The following is a 15,048-nucleotide window of genomic DNA, read 5'->3' on the forward strand; positions in this document are numbered from 1 at the left end:
CGTTTTGGCCTCCGACAAGGTTGCCGATAAAGCGGTTCAGGGAGCAACCAAATTGACAGCTGACTAAATCTAACTCGCGTGCATCACACCCTCATGAGCTTTCACGAATCGACGCACACCCACGAGCCCTAGCCCATGTTATTTGCGGCTGCATAGCCAGAATTGCAGATTGCGGGGACCTCGTATGGTTCGGGACAGTATTTTCAGTCCCCGGGGCGTCTAACTGTATTTAAAAAGTACTACGGACGCCTTAAATTGTCGAACATTACGAGGCCTTTAGTCCCGGGAGCTCTGCGAGACGGAAGGGCACGGTCCCAAAAAAACTACGCATTGGCTGCAGGTCGGTGGCTATTTGCCTACGCGTTTAAAGAAACCCCACATTAAAGGTGTAAGTGCACTTCCGGCGAAGGATAGTCTTACACACGGTACGGGCGTCGTTGACAATATCGAGCGCCAGAAAACAATGGCTAAAATTCGTGCGCCTGATTTGCGGGCCTATGGCTTGGCAGATACCATTCGGCGGCTTTGATACTATGGAGTTACATGCCCGAGAATCCTGAATGTGGAGTACGCTTATAATCTGCTTCTAGAACAGGTGGACAATTTTAATTGGGTTCTATTTACACCGAGAGCATTCGCTACGACATGCATAGCTGTTCTGCAGTCCGTTCATCCGCACGGGGCGAGGGGCGTGGACTCGCAATGAATTGAGGTGACTCGATCCCTCAATCCGCAGCTAGTGGTATTCGAGCTCCCGAGCCTCGGCAGCGGTGTTTCCAACTAAAACATAACGGTGATAGAAATTTAATGAAGCCCATGCAACCAGTGGCGAAACTCACCAACAATCGCGGGCTCCGCGAACATTGACTTTGGGCTTTTTGTTTCAATTTTTTTTTCTCCTGAATTGTTCACGCATCTCCATGAGTTTACAAAACATTGGCGACACAGGGCCCAAAAGTATACGAAATAAAACTGACAGCAGCAAAAACCACAGGGAGCTATCAATATAACCAAAAAAACATGAAGCTGTTTATTTTCTAATTGAAATGTCAAAACAAACATGTTCATGCACATAAATTTTCCCAAAAAGCACAATTCAAGGAGTCTAGCACTTGAGGAAGCCCCAGGCTAATCGATCTCAGCTCAGCACTCGACCGGCTGCTGCAAAATTACACCGCTGGATAACTAGTACGCAAAGTCAAAGAGCAGACACCGGATGAAAGCCGATGGGATACATATTAATACAACTCTTTTATTCCATTCCAAACCGTTATTACACCGCATACCCGTCCGCCACAAGCAGGCGACATACGTTTCACACGACGCCTCGAGGAAGATGAGCACCGCTGAGATTTCAACCACCGAGCGGACGCTTGTTAATGAGCTCTCACGACCCGCATCGCAGAGGGGGCGGGGCACGACACGCCTTGACCTGGGCTCGCACATCAAAGGGGAGCTACGGCGCGGCGAGCCGTCCGACGCACAGGACGAACCGGAGCTTCTCCGACCCGTCATGGCTTCTACACAGCCATCGCGACGCGACGATGCCGTCCAGCGCCGCTCTCACGGTGCGGACTCGCGCCGCGCTCCGCCGCCACTAAGGCACAACACGCTGGCAAGACGGCTCCGACGTTACACCTGAGGCCTGGCGCCGCGGCGCGCCCCCGACCCCGCCTGAGTGGGCAGCCGGCCGGCCCGGTCGGCCGGCGGCATCACGTCTCGGCGCCGCTATCGTCGGCGAACGGCACGTGCTCGGCGCCCGCCAGTGACAGCGGCGGTGTGTCGACGGAGGCCGCCGGAGGAGTCCGCCGCTCTGCCGGCGGTCAGCTCGGGTCAGCGGTCACAGGTCAGATAGGCGTGGCGGAGCGGCGCCGCACACAACAGCCGACATATGATGGCATCGCGCGACCGACCGCCTTCACTGATCACAGCAAATCGCAACAGGCGGAATCGAGCTGGTCAGCCTCCGGCCACGGAGGTAACGGTCTAAGCACAGGAGCGGAATGTCAGCTAAGGCAATCTTAGCGTCGAACACGGCACACACCTATTGCAAGTTGCTTTGCACGCCCCATACCTTGCGTTTGATCGTCTGCCGCTGGACTAGACGGCAGACCGCTCTGCTCCTCGCCGGGCGGCGGTGGGTCTGCCCGCGCCTCTGGTGCCAGCTCTTCGTCAGACGGCGGCCTCGGGTCGGCCTCGCCCCCCGCCGAACTCGACCCCAGCCGGTCACTGTCCGCGCTCGCCGGCTCGGCGGGCCCGGCGCTGGGCTGGGCTGTAGCAGTGCTGGTCGGCTCGGCGGGCCCGACGCTGGGCTGGGCTGTAGCAGTGCTGGTCGGCTCGGCGGGGCCGGCGCTGGGCTGGGCTGTAGCGGTGCTGGTCGGCTCGGTGGGTCCAGCGCTAGGCTGGGCTGAAGCGATGCTGGTCGGCTCGGAAACCCCAGCGCTGGGCTGGGCCGCATCGGTCGCGGCAGGGTCGGCTGCGGGGCCGGCCGGCTCCGGCCCGGACGCCGACCGCGGCCGGCTCGGCACGTCCGGCTCTGTCTCGCTCTCACTCGTCTCTGAAGGCCACACCGCACAATCTTTATGACGGCGAAGGACACAGGCGCGACATATCACGCGGGTTACACTGGCCTATTGCCAGTACATTTCGGACAGAAGAATAGCCAATTATGGCACAGAGATCCTGATATGTGGCAATCCTGACATAGCGACGAATGTGGTATAAAACTAACGAATTTGGTACGAAAGCGACGAAGTTGGTATAGAAATAATCAAGTGGACGTTCTACAGGAAATAGTCGACAAACATTAACTGCATGTATTTGACTCGCGCTGGCGTCGGCCAGGGCAAGCCGCGTTAGCGCCACGGCGCAGCCGGAGCGGTGTCGGCCCACCTGTGGTGTCCGACTCGACCATGCTTTCGCCGGAGGTGGGCGCCGCCGGCAGACGCGGCGCCGACGGACGCTGCTTGCGCGCCGGGTTCCAGGCGAAGCAGTAGCTGCAGCGGAACGCTGAAACACAGCGCCCGGCGCGCCCGGTCAGCGCCGGCTCTGCCCGACTGCCACCGGCGATCCCACCCGCCACGGACCTGCCGGCCCATGATAACGGCACACCATGTACATGATGGTCCCTTGAACGAGTGTAGCCTAAAAAACAATATTCCAAAATAAGTTTTGTGCTCTCGAAAAAGATGAAAATTACAGTTGCCAGCGGTCACATTTTGGCGTCATTGAATGAGAAACAAAGAAACTATCGACAACGTTGTTCCTTAGGCTCACGGTGCTAAAACGTCATGGCTTCAGTCGCGGTCGTCTTCCAGCTTCCTTCGTAAGTTGTATTGCCCCTCCCCCTTCCGCTGGGGTCTCGTCAAGGCCAGAATGGATTTTACGGAAACAATGCAGCGTACGGAGCTAGCGGCTGCCGATAGTTACCACGTGGGTTAGTAGTAGAAGGAGCGATCTTCGACGTACGTAACTGAACCCAATATATTTTTTCGAGGAGCTCACTTCGTTCAACCACTGGTAAGATACATCACTTCAATATGAAAGCCCCACCCCTATCCAGCTATATCAATTAAAAATTTCCTCAAAAGTATATTAAATGGAGGGTCCGACCCTGGCTGTTGTTACCAGGGACGGGGGGAACGGGGGAGGGGGGGGGGGGCATTAACGCTTCCAGGATCTCGCAATGGGACGTGAGACCCCAAAAGGCACGGTGGCGCCCCTTCCCCACATTTCGCCATCTGCACGGATATAAGTCGAAGCACTACGCATACTGGATCGCCATAAGTGGTCATCCCCCTGCGTCTGGACCACACTCAAGCCGTTGTGATCGTGAAAGTTCCTGGGGTTGACCAATTTTGCCGGCCCCACCATTCTTCTACCTTTGGACATCTACGCAGGTCCAAAAGTACAGGAGCCGTGGCCCTCCCTGGATCTGCCCGTGACTGAATGCATGCAATACACTTGATAAGGGACATGCTCGTCCTCTACATCCCCTCAAAGATGCCCTGGTAACGCGGCCCCGTAGCCCTAACAGAGGGATAGAAGCACTGCGACGCCACCGTCCGGAATAAACGACGAATGGGACGCAAGACAGAGTTAAAAATGACGAAGTGCGTTGTAACGGCAGTGTATGAAACATGGGTGCCATTTTACGTATTTCATCCCAAGGCATTGTAGAGCCCTTCCCTGAACCCACATTAGAAATGGACAATTGTTATGTCCTTACTTTGCGCCACGGCAGGTTTCAGCAGATTAGTGCTGACAATATGGTGTGGTTCTACTCATTTTTCTTAAATAATTAGTTACCAATCCTCATAAATATCGAAGTGAACTGGAACATTTCAACCACAATTTAAGTAAGAAACCCCCCGCCCTCCAGCCTCACCCAAACTTTGAGAGAAAAGTGGGTCAAATCCGGGGAGAAATCCGGTTAGTGAATTTTTGGAGAACGTTTCATCTTATTTCACGGCTTAGACCCCCTCCCCAATACACCATACGAAACTTCGCCGCTGGCCGAGCCGCAACATCGGCCCCAGCTGGCAGCGCGAGCGTGACGCCCACGGAGGACGCTCCGGCCGGCACTCACCCAGGTACTCGAACTCCTCCTTAAGCGCCATGCCGTTGTGGCTCTGGCACTGGTGGCAGATGAGCGCGTACCGGTTGGCCGGGCCGTCGCCCACCAGATAGTCGATCATGCGGTCCATGTAGCCGCGCTCGCGGGGCAACACCGGCCGCGGCAGCGGCGGCCCAGCGCGCGGCCCTGCGCGCCAACCGGGGCGAAGGTCAATGACGCTGTCACCGTGCACTGATGACCTGGCTTCTTGTATTCATTGATCTCACCTCATCATGAGTGCTGACGATGCTGTTTTTTTACGCGAATACTCCGCCAATCTGGCAGCCTTCGTGGTAAGCTGGAGACGATAATGAGGATTGCGGTCCACTGATTTTCACAAAAATGTTTAAAAATCATGTTTTACTTGTTTATTAAGCATGGTTTTAACAAAATTACCTCGCATTGACCAAAAAGCTCCTCTTGGCTACGCCACTGTAAGGAAACTCACAAAGGAACTGACCCGACCGTTCCTTTTCCCCCTGTCCGTTTCTCACAGACACATGATAGGGTTAAAGCTGTACAGATTTATGACCGCGTGAAAAGAAACGTGTCATCAAGAAAGGTATCGCATTATGTGGCATCTTGTTATCTATTGCGACCGAAACATTTTTTCGGTGCGTCCCTTCAGGTGTTATCAAGCAAGATGACAGGCCGCGATGCCGTAACTTTCAGTACAAAGGAAGTGGTTCCTCTAATGACGTACGGGGTTAAATCGTAATATTTATATAACATCCTTGCAAGCATTGCAACACAATTTTAGAACCCATTCATACATCATGTTCGACTTGACAGAAAATGAGCAGGTCCCGCTAGTCATGGTAATGTACCTTGGATGAGACAGAGCCTGGGCAAACGCCTCGTAGAAGTTAGATCCACGCCGAATTTTGCCGAAAATGGCTCTCCAATTTTGCTACCACTTACAGATACAATAAAACCATTCCACTTACGAAACGAAATAACCACCGAAAGGTCGCGAATTACAAAAATTCTACAGGGCGGATTTCAACGACACGAATGCGCAAAGGAGACGAAAAACGCCACAAACCGAAAAAGTCCTCCGGGCCGGATTTGAACCAGCGACCTATGGATGTCCGCCCGTAACCACTACAGTCCACCGCTCTACCAACTGAGCTACCAGAGGAACTGCCTCCACACACGTCACATCGTGTACTTATACCATATTACGAATAGGAACGCCTTCGGCCATGATCGATGTGCATTACACTCATGTGTAATTATGTGCACTATTTATGTGCACATAATTATGTGACACTCATTATGTGCTCTAAACGCAAAAAAAACTTATCAACCCAAAAGTTACTGGGGTTCGTGGCCCGGGCACCGCCAACCAGGGGGGTCACTTTGTATGCTAATGACGGCGAACTATGTAAGCTCTGGACTGCTGCTGCACTCGGTATCTCATCACACCATAATTTATATTATTATCATCATGTATTAACATCATCATAACCACGTCAGCTTCAAATGGGATGGCATTCTTCAAGATCAAAACAGCATTTGAATCCAACTGTTTCTTTAAATTTCATTTTGGCATCAGGACACAAATTCAAGTGGCCAAAATCCGGGGAGATGTCAGGATTTGGGAACTGGTTAGGTCAACTTAATTGGCTCAGCCCCCCCCCCCGCAACTGACTTCAGGAAGTGACCCCCTCCCCTTGCCACCAACCTGAGTTAGGTACACCCATGCCCCTGCACCTATCCACCACACTTTGCAAAATGACTGGGCGATGACCAACAGGCACAACTTTGAGGTCACCACCCTGGCGAGTTGAGCAAGTGAAACCCATGTGAAATTCGGCAGTCACCCCTGCACAAGAGCCGGCCCGCGACAGCTGTGGACCATTGCCGGCGACGGCTGGGCAGCAGACGCAGGATGAGTACTCACCGACGGGCGGCAGGCCGCGGCCGGCCGGCACGAGCGGAGACGGCGCCATCGGGCCCGAGTACCGGCCGGCGCCGATGCCTGGCGCGGCACAGGGTCACCGTCACACAGAGCGACAGCACCGCGCGCTCACGCCGCCCCGAACACCGCAGGGAGCGCCGAGAAGGGCCCATGAGAGAGGTCGTGCCGCCAGGGCCCCGAGCATCATCAGCAGTCACGACCCCTGGTGATTGCTAGTTCATATGAATATACGAAACAATCTTTCCAACATCTGGTGATAACTGGTGTGCTTGCAAATCTGTCCGCGATCTTCAGATCCATGAGGTCAAGGTCGCCAGTGGTAAAGCTGTGGCAGCTCCAGTGCTGACACCCGTAACCGTAATATCTCGAAAGAGATGCTCCCACAGCACGCGTTCAGGTTTGTCACGCGATCAATGGCAGGCGACATTTGCTCAGCTGTCAACGTCCGGAGGTGCGAACTACGAGTCTTATGTACAGCTGCAAGCAGATGTGCCTGTGCACGACTGTGAGCGAATGTGACAAGCGCGCGACCTCGCAACGTCACGTGTCCAGTGATGGCGCGCCGGGAACCCAGCCCCCAGTCACACAGCAAGGACCGGGCCGCCGCCGACCACTCCTCCTCGACGCCCCACAGCCGCCACCGAGGCCAGCGACACTGACCGGGTTGGGGCGCACCGCGGCCGGCCGCGCCCAACGGGGTTGAGGTGAGCGGGCCCCGGGGGGCCGTCAATGTAGCCAGCTGCCGCTGCCGGGCGCCTCCTGCCGGAACACGCCCCACCCCGAATCAGATGTGATATTAATGTATGTATACATGCATGTTTTATGTATGTATGTATGCATATTACACATACATCATGTATATACATAAAAAAACACCCACCCACACTCACACCCACACCCACACCCACACCCACATGCACGTACGCACGCACGCACGCACTTGGACGTCAGAGAGGTGATACGCTGTAACATCAAGCTTCGACAGAGGCACAATTTGCGCGACACTCGGTGACACGTCTGTCACGTCACTCACTGACCGCGGCCCCGGTGACCGGGCAGTCAGCTAGGAGGGGTGGGCGTGGCGGCGGTATTGGCGCCTCTCACCTGCGTCACCGCCCCGCGGCACAAGAGGCGTGCTGGCCGGGCGCAGCTGCGGGCACACGCAGCGCACCAGTCAGGGGCTGTGCTGGGCGGAGGGGGGGGGGGGGGGGGGGGAGGGCAGACGCACAGTACCAGTCAGGGGCTGTACGGCGGCCGACCGATCGCGACCGGGCTTATGTACATAGCATGGCGGCAACCCAAAACACGCACTGAAACGGCGCCCGCTGCAAAGTAAATGCGATACTTCTGGTTCCACAGAGAATATTCTGGGACTGTTTGCAAACAGATGTTGAAAAAGAACAGAGACCTGACACCAGACATGTTTGGATAACAAAGGTCCAATAATACCACAAAACCCCTCTAAAACCCGCTTAAAATACGGGAGGTGCTGGTTAAACGTTTGATTAAACAAGCAGTGGTCATATTGTTCAAACCCGACATTTCATGTTGTGTTCAAGGCCACGGGCGCGGCCATGACTCGCTTGGGGTACCGATCGTGCAGTGATTAAACTGCACAAATGAGAAACCAGAGGTACGTAGGTAGAGTTCGGTGCCCGCCCTTCCTGCCGAGGTGGGAGACAGGCAGCACAATACAGCTCCAGCAGCTGAGCGCGGCGTAAGGCCCCACTGACGACAGTGAGCTGCTGATGTGACTGAGCTCCCTGAACAGAAGATGGATACCAACGTATCCTGGTCATCACCGGCATCTTCATCAAGCTAATAGGAGTCTTCCTGCCGAGGTGCCAGACGCCAGGGCAGATGGCAACATGCCTGCCGCAAGCGATGTGTCGTGGAATCATACCAGCGCTGTTAGCAAGCGATCCGGACGGACCACAATCAGGGCACCTCCAGGAAAGGAGACGTGGTCTGGTGCAAAACTTCACATGACGAAAAGACGTAAACGGTGTACTGAGGTCCAAGTTTGAGGGTCTTCTTTAAGTGGTCAAGTCACGCCCCCTCGACTAAAGGGTCCGAAAAGGAAGGGGGCAGCAGCGCATGGTACTTGTCTAAAGAACGTGCCCCTTGCTAGCATATCCTCCTTCTGTCAATGCAAATACCGAAATGAGGACGGATGAGGGGGGGGGGGGGGGGCGGGGGCAAGAGCTCGACTGCGGCGAGCAGGCGTGAGCCGGGGCTAACTATCATCGCCCAATCACGCCGTGTCTGCCGGTGATCGGACACAGGAGGCAATCGCGGACAAACCTACCAAGACAGCAGCTGAGAGTACGGCACTGGAAGAGTCAGCTGCGGCTGAGCTACCTGAAGGCATGAACGTGGAAGAGGAGCCGGCGCACCGGGGGCCCGCGATCGTCAGGTCAGCTCTGACTGATATGGCTGAAGAAGCGGTGGCGGAACAGCAGCCTGGGGCGTCCCGTGAGGAAGGCGTCGATGCGACGACGTCGTCGGTGGTCTCGACGGCCGTGGCACCGGTGGCGGCCTCGATAACGGTGGCGTCGGTGGCTGCGTCGATGGCAGCATCGGTGGCAGCGTCGATGGCAGCGTCAGTGCCAAGGTCGGTCGCTGCGTCGGTCGCGGCGTCAGCGCCAGCGCCGGTGGCAGCATCGGTGGTAGCGTCGATGGCAGCGTCGGTGGTAGCGTCCGTGCCAAGGTCGACCGCTGCGTCGGTGACGCCAGCGTCAGTGCCAGCGTCGGTGGCAGCGTCGGTGACTGCGTCGATGGCTGCGTCAGTGCCAGCGTCGATGGCAGCGTCCGTGGCAGCGTCCGTGGCAGCGTCGGTGGCAGCGTCAGTGCTAGCGTCGATGGCAGCGTCGATGGCAGCGTCCGTGGCAGCGTCGGTAGCGGCGTCGGTGACAGCGTCGATGGCAGCGTCGGTGGCAGCGGCGATGGCAGCGTCGGTGCCAGGGTCGGTGGCAGCGCCGGTGCCGAGGCCGGTCGCTGCGTCGGTGGCAGCGTCGTTGGCAGCATCGGTGCCAGGGTCGGTCGCTGCGTCGGTGACTGCGTCAGTGGCAGCGTCGGTGCCGGCGTCGGTCGCTGCGTCGGTGACTGCGTCAGTGTCAATGTCGGTGGCAGCGTCGGTGGCCGCATCGGTGACTGCGCCGGTGGTGGTGGCGATGGTAGCGCCGGTCGTGGTGGTGGTGCGTCTGTCAGTTCGGTTCCACAAAGCATTTGGTCGCCTCGCATTTTGTGAGAAACACAGTGACCTGTTTGTTTTGCAGCATACTGCCAGGAAAGGGATGTGATAGGCGCAGCAGGCCACCACTTGGCTGCCCAGTGCAGAAGGCTGTCGTGGTAAGACCGTTGTTCACGAGCCACTGGTATTGTGGTAAAGTGGTTTCAATTTGGTCGACCTTACAGCGTGCGTGACCCTGTGACGGCGGCGTGGACGGCTAAACGTGATGCTCTTGGTTGCCTTGGTGCGATTGACAATATTCCAGACGCATCGTTTTCGTGAGGTTCGGCTTGCAGTCACACAGCAGCGGTGGCGTGCGTTGTGTGTTCGAGCACGGCAGCTACAAAATGTGTTCGAAATGAGGCCGTAACAACTAAAGGGCAACGAGTCAAGCAGCTCGGAAGTGTAGTCCCAATAACGACATGCCTTCCCCCCGCTCGGCTACGGTCATGATACCTTACCGGTGATCGGCGCAGCTGCTCAGGAGCAAACTTCTCCAGGATCTCCTTGGCGACCTTGTACGTCTCCTTGTCTTGGACCTCCTCCAAGATCTGTTCTTTCTTTTTCTTCAATGCAGCCAATCTGGTTTCATTTTGACGTATCTTTCTTTCGTAGTACCATGTCATCAATCTCTTAAGAGAGTAAACCCTACAAATAGGATAGGAAATTAGAATATTATCCAAAAGACCTGAACTGTTAATAATCGCTAAATCCAAGTAACACCTTGAGTAAAGCAACAATTACTTTTTTAGATACGAACATTTCACCATATTTAAGCGCGAAGGTAGCGCCATTTATCTTTCCTTACTAAAATCTTCAGCCCCCTCAAAAATACAGCTGAACCAATCGAAGACAACTTTAAGACCGCATTCAGGCAACGCAGCCACTACAGCCTGAGAATCCTTTCAACTAGCACCACACATTCCAGCCCCGTCCGGTGCCGGACGAGGGCGGCGCTCCGTACACGAGACTCACAGGGCCGGGAAGAGCAGCAGCGCGCCGGCGCACAGTAGGCGCGTCAGCACGTCGTCGGGGAAGTAGCGGTAGTAGAACAGCAGCCCGGCCAGCACGTACAGCAGGGCCGAGTAGGCTACGACCACGGCCGCCAGGCGGCGTTGCCGGCGCCGCACGGCCGCCTCGTTCTCGGCGATGGAGCCCATGTCGTCCTCGATCTTCTGAAGGACCTCGATGGTCGACGCCTTGCGCTGCGCCAGCCGGGGAAGAACGGCGTCACACGGGGCACGGGCGCGGCTTTGATCGGACAGGCCTGGTTCTCCTCCAGACAAGAGCCACACATCATATTACCAATCCTACAATACAGACATTTAACCTTAATGGTGGACGGCAGCGGAAATGGATAAAGTCATGCATCGCTCTCATTCCACGATGCGTTTGGGTCACTTCACATAGGGTGTCTTCTCGCGTGTGTCAAATGACCCACACATCTACTTCTGTCTCAGTTCATTGCACTAACTCATATGCATGCATCAAACACTGTCATTCAATTTGAAAAAAAAAACAAAATCCCTCATTTGACTAGCTGGCTCATGCTTTCTCACGCTACTTCAAGCACATGCAGTGCCATGAGAAAAGGTGATGTACTGACCACAGTTTCAATGCGGCTTACCCGAAAGCGCGATAGTATCAAGCCCATTATGGGAATATGTATTGATGAACAGGCAGTGTCAGTCTTGGTGGTCCACTTCAATCATGTCCTGGTCACCTGCGTGGGAAAGTGAGACGCATCAGCACGCAAAATGGTGTGACTTGTTTCAATTACTTCTGAAATGATACACCATGTGATAAGCCAATGAGTCTTAGTAATGTCACACTTAAGTTCCAAGGCATTCAATTCTGCATTAACATTCCTACGTCTCCAACTGCAGTTTTGCCATCTTAATTGATAATTTTGAACGATACATTCCATCTATGTAACTTGCCCAGTAAATGAGAGACATGCGATTTGAAGATGAACGCATAACAAATCAGATAATGGCAAAGCTCTAGGCAATCACGGAACAAACTACGGTACCATCCATAACTGCAAACCGGTGGACGGGGAAAGGTATTAACTGGCTGCATATTTATCAGGCATGGGAACACAGCTGACTTCGGATTCACGAAGCTGCAGCTTTTTCGCAAACGGCTTTGAGCTCGACCCTCCCTTGAAGCCTTCGAACAGGCTTTCTATTCCTGTCTCCTTCTTTGGCTTAGTGGTATTTCAAAGAGTTGCTGTCAGGTTAAGCCTTTTGCCATGTAATGCTTTGTTTTGTCTGTAATGCTAGCAACTTGTCTCAATCATTGCAAAACACCCTGATTATATAGTTTTATCTCATGCAGTTCTAGCGGACGTGAAAATCATTTGGTTTCGCAAAACGTCGTGCACTGGGCTTCCGCGTCGATCTCGTGATTTTACACTGATCAGTTTGTAAGGACTCGCAGTCCCAAACTTTACAGCCACTGGCTTTACCACTGACTTCAGCCTCATTTCATTGTCTTGGCGTCGGATTCGGTTGAAAGCCAGGAGTCTGGCTTTGTCCCCATGCCTGTGATCCTAATATATGAATATATATGAAATAGCCCTGATATAGTGTCATAGGAGGGAGGTTAAAGGTGCCAAATGATCTGCAAAATTATGGATAACATGATAAGCTGGAAAGGTAATAAACAACAATAGTTTCACAGGAATATCAATGTTGTAATTATGCAAACATAAACAGGTGCATAGTTCACATTTACACAGCACAAAGGTGGTTGGCAGGGTAATCCCAGTCTCGAAATGGCCGTGGCAGTCAGTGAGACACCAATTACCAACATGAGCACACAGAGAGCCAGTGTCTCAGAGAAATATGATGTTGCACAGGCAGTTTCTGGCAAAAATGATCCAAAAACATGTGCACACAAAAGGCAACTTGAAATGGCAGGACAAATTTGGCAAGCCTGAGTTCAGCACACATGACAGTGAGGTTCAGTGCAGTCGATTTTGAGTAGGCGTACCATCCAGTCTGCGTGTCTTTGGGGGTATATGACGCACTCAGCTGCTGAGGCCATATGGCGTCACCGCGGTGGTTAACTCAGACCGATGAACCACTTCACAACCGGCACCCCCATCCCACCCAGTCAATTGATTTTTTGCAGACTGAGCGACACACACACCAGACACAGGTGCAGATACAGATCGAAATTACTTAGGCTATCCACAACTGACTTGGTACCAATGTTTAGTTATGGAAGATACCACTGGGGAGCATTTTTTGAGTATTACACACCTCCATACAGTACTATAGAATACTTACCAATGCACTGTTATTCCTCATATATGTACAATGAATCTTGTGATACCCAAGTGTGGCATTTGTAAAGACAATGCTGCCAATTGTCATTTCAAAGTATATTTATACACTATCACTACCTGTGCCTGACTACACCACAGGAGTTTAGAAACAAAGATTTCATGAATTACAACAAAGAGAGTTGAACTGTCAAGACTGGCCATGGTTGAGGAGAAATGCTGATTCATGCTGATGATAATGGCTATTATGATATGGTAAAAGTGAACATTAAGACTAAGATGTGCTCTCACATGACAAGTACTTACCTGATCTTTCTCTTTGTCCCAACTCCATATGCTTTTTGACACTCATTCCCTCCCACCACACACAAATACACACATACACACACCAAAGCTGGAAATACATGTACACATGGATTTCTATGGTAACACATACTGGTCCGCAAAATGTGGCATATTATGATGACAAGTCATTGGAGCAGAGTTGAGGCAAAATTGATATCTGGAGCAAGTTCAGGAAATTCTTGGGTGGAGATCAGGCTGGAATTGAAAATTTGAATGTGTAAAACAAAGGAGTGAGAATTCATACAGGCAAACACAACCTGAAGGCTGAGTATGCCTAATTTGTCTCAACTTTATCATAGTTGTCTTAATCACTGTCATATTACCCTGTCTGTCAGTAGTATGCTGCCTGTCTGTCAGCATGCTGCTACTCACACATCCCCTATACCCAAAGATCCACATATTAAATGATGAGCTTGACAACAAATCCTGCTCGAGTGTGAAGAAGAACACACTCGAGCCTCTGCTACTTGTGCTGAGCAGATACAACAGCTGCAAACAGACCCACACCAGATGGGTCAACAATTAGAGTTGCTGCTCTACAATGATGGGTTGTGTCCTTCACATTGCAAGATGTTAAGCACATATTTTTATAATATAAATTTAGCATTTTCAAGGTGACATCCAAAACATTGGATGGCAAAGCCAGTGTCTTTGACCCACTTTGACCATAGTGGTGTTGGTAATTAATGGTCAGCAGGTGTAAATTATTAGGAAAATCTTGAGACCTGCTCTCCTCTCTGGTTATCAAATCATTAGCACCTGCCTTAAATGGAGAAGGCTGCCCTGCTTGGGGAAGAATTGGACCTGTCCCATATATTCAGCAACTCTGCTACCTTTCACAAACTCACAAATAATAGTAAGTCCTGTTACACTGCAATACAGTATTCCCAGAAAGTATATTGACTTAAAGAACCCAATTACTTTCAAATGATAATGAACATGATGCAACATGAAAGTGTTGGTAATGGTACGCAAACATTCAAATGTTGCATCCAGCAACGCACACGGAGCTGGCGCGAACAGCTGACAGCACGCGAAAGTCAGCGGCATAATAAACCACAAGATCACCAGAAGTTACCCACATTTTATTCCAACAGTGCCGCAGCGCAGATTACTCGTTAACAGCTCCAGCACTGAAAACAAGACGAACGACAAAAACAAGCCAAACCCAGTTTTCACACTTCCCACGCACTCATTTTTTCCTTACAAATTCACGCGAGAACGTCGATGACGCTCCAGATATGTCGTAATATGGTAGCAGTTACGGCTACCAAATATTTAATTTTTGGATGAATGGTATGGTGACACCTGCCTTAAATGGAGAAGGCTGCCCTGCTGACAGGTGACAGGTGACAGGTGACAGGTGATGAATGGTCGTCCAGCACACCCTTTCAAGAACGAAGCTTGTTGCCGACGCCAGACATTCGAACGCTTGCATATGTCCATCACAGCTAGGCTTCCTTTGGATTACATGACGTAAGATGCACGCGCATTTCATATCTGGTCACCCAACACCCAGCTGCGGACGTCCGTCCACCTAGCAGCAGATTAATATCGTACTGCCATGTTCGGGCGTCTCGATACCGTCTAAATTGTGTGTGGAAGGCATTCTTGAAACGCTGATTTCAAAAACCATAGGT

General features: G+C 52.6%; 1 protein-coding gene across 1 annotated transcript; it reads right to left on the reverse strand.

Moving 5' to 3' along the window:
- Positions 1-1,400: 1,400 nt before the first annotated feature.
- On the reverse strand, positions 1,401-14,582 carry LOC119092877 (endoplasmic reticulum junction formation protein lunapark-B). Its single transcript, XM_037215782.1, has 11 exons — positions 14,491-14,582; positions 11,399-11,494; positions 10,747-10,976; positions 10,233-10,419; positions 7,644-7,689; positions 7,200-7,298; positions 6,522-6,599; positions 4,589-4,762; positions 2,893-3,009; positions 2,075-2,557; positions 1,401-1,813 (listed from the first exon to the last, which is right to left on the reverse strand). Exons 2-11 carry the CDS (start codon positions 11,423-11,425, stop codon positions 1,713-1,715), a joined length of 1,542 nt encoding a protein of 513 aa, XP_037071677.1. The 5' UTR covers positions 11,426-11,494; positions 14,491-14,582; the 3' UTR covers positions 1,401-1,712.
- Positions 14,583-15,048: the final 466 nt, after the last annotated feature.

This window comes from Pollicipes pollicipes, unplaced genomic scaffold (genome assembly GCF_011947565.3).
Source record: "Pollicipes pollicipes isolate AB1234 unplaced genomic scaffold, Ppol_2.1 Scaffold_3544;HRSCAF=4165_pilon_pilon_pilon, whole genome shotgun sequence".
Lineage (NCBI taxonomy): Eukaryota > Metazoa > Arthropoda > Thecostraca > Pollicipedomorpha > Pollicipedidae > Pollicipes > Pollicipes pollicipes.

Excerpts from the sequence above, each read along its gene's own strand:
- LOC119092877 (XM_037215782.1), bottom strand. The coding sequence starts at position 11,425 with ATGGGCTTGATACTATCGCGCTTTCGG. Across the intron at positions 10,977-11,398 it reads TGATACTATCGCGCTTTCGG|CGCAAGGCGTCGACCATCGA; the intron begins GTAAGCCGCATT and ends CGGCTGGCGCAG. Across the intron at positions 6,600-7,199 it reads CCGCGGTGCGCCCCAACCCG|GCATCGGCGCCGGCCGGTAC; the intron begins GTCAGTGTCGCT and ends GTGCCGCGCCAG.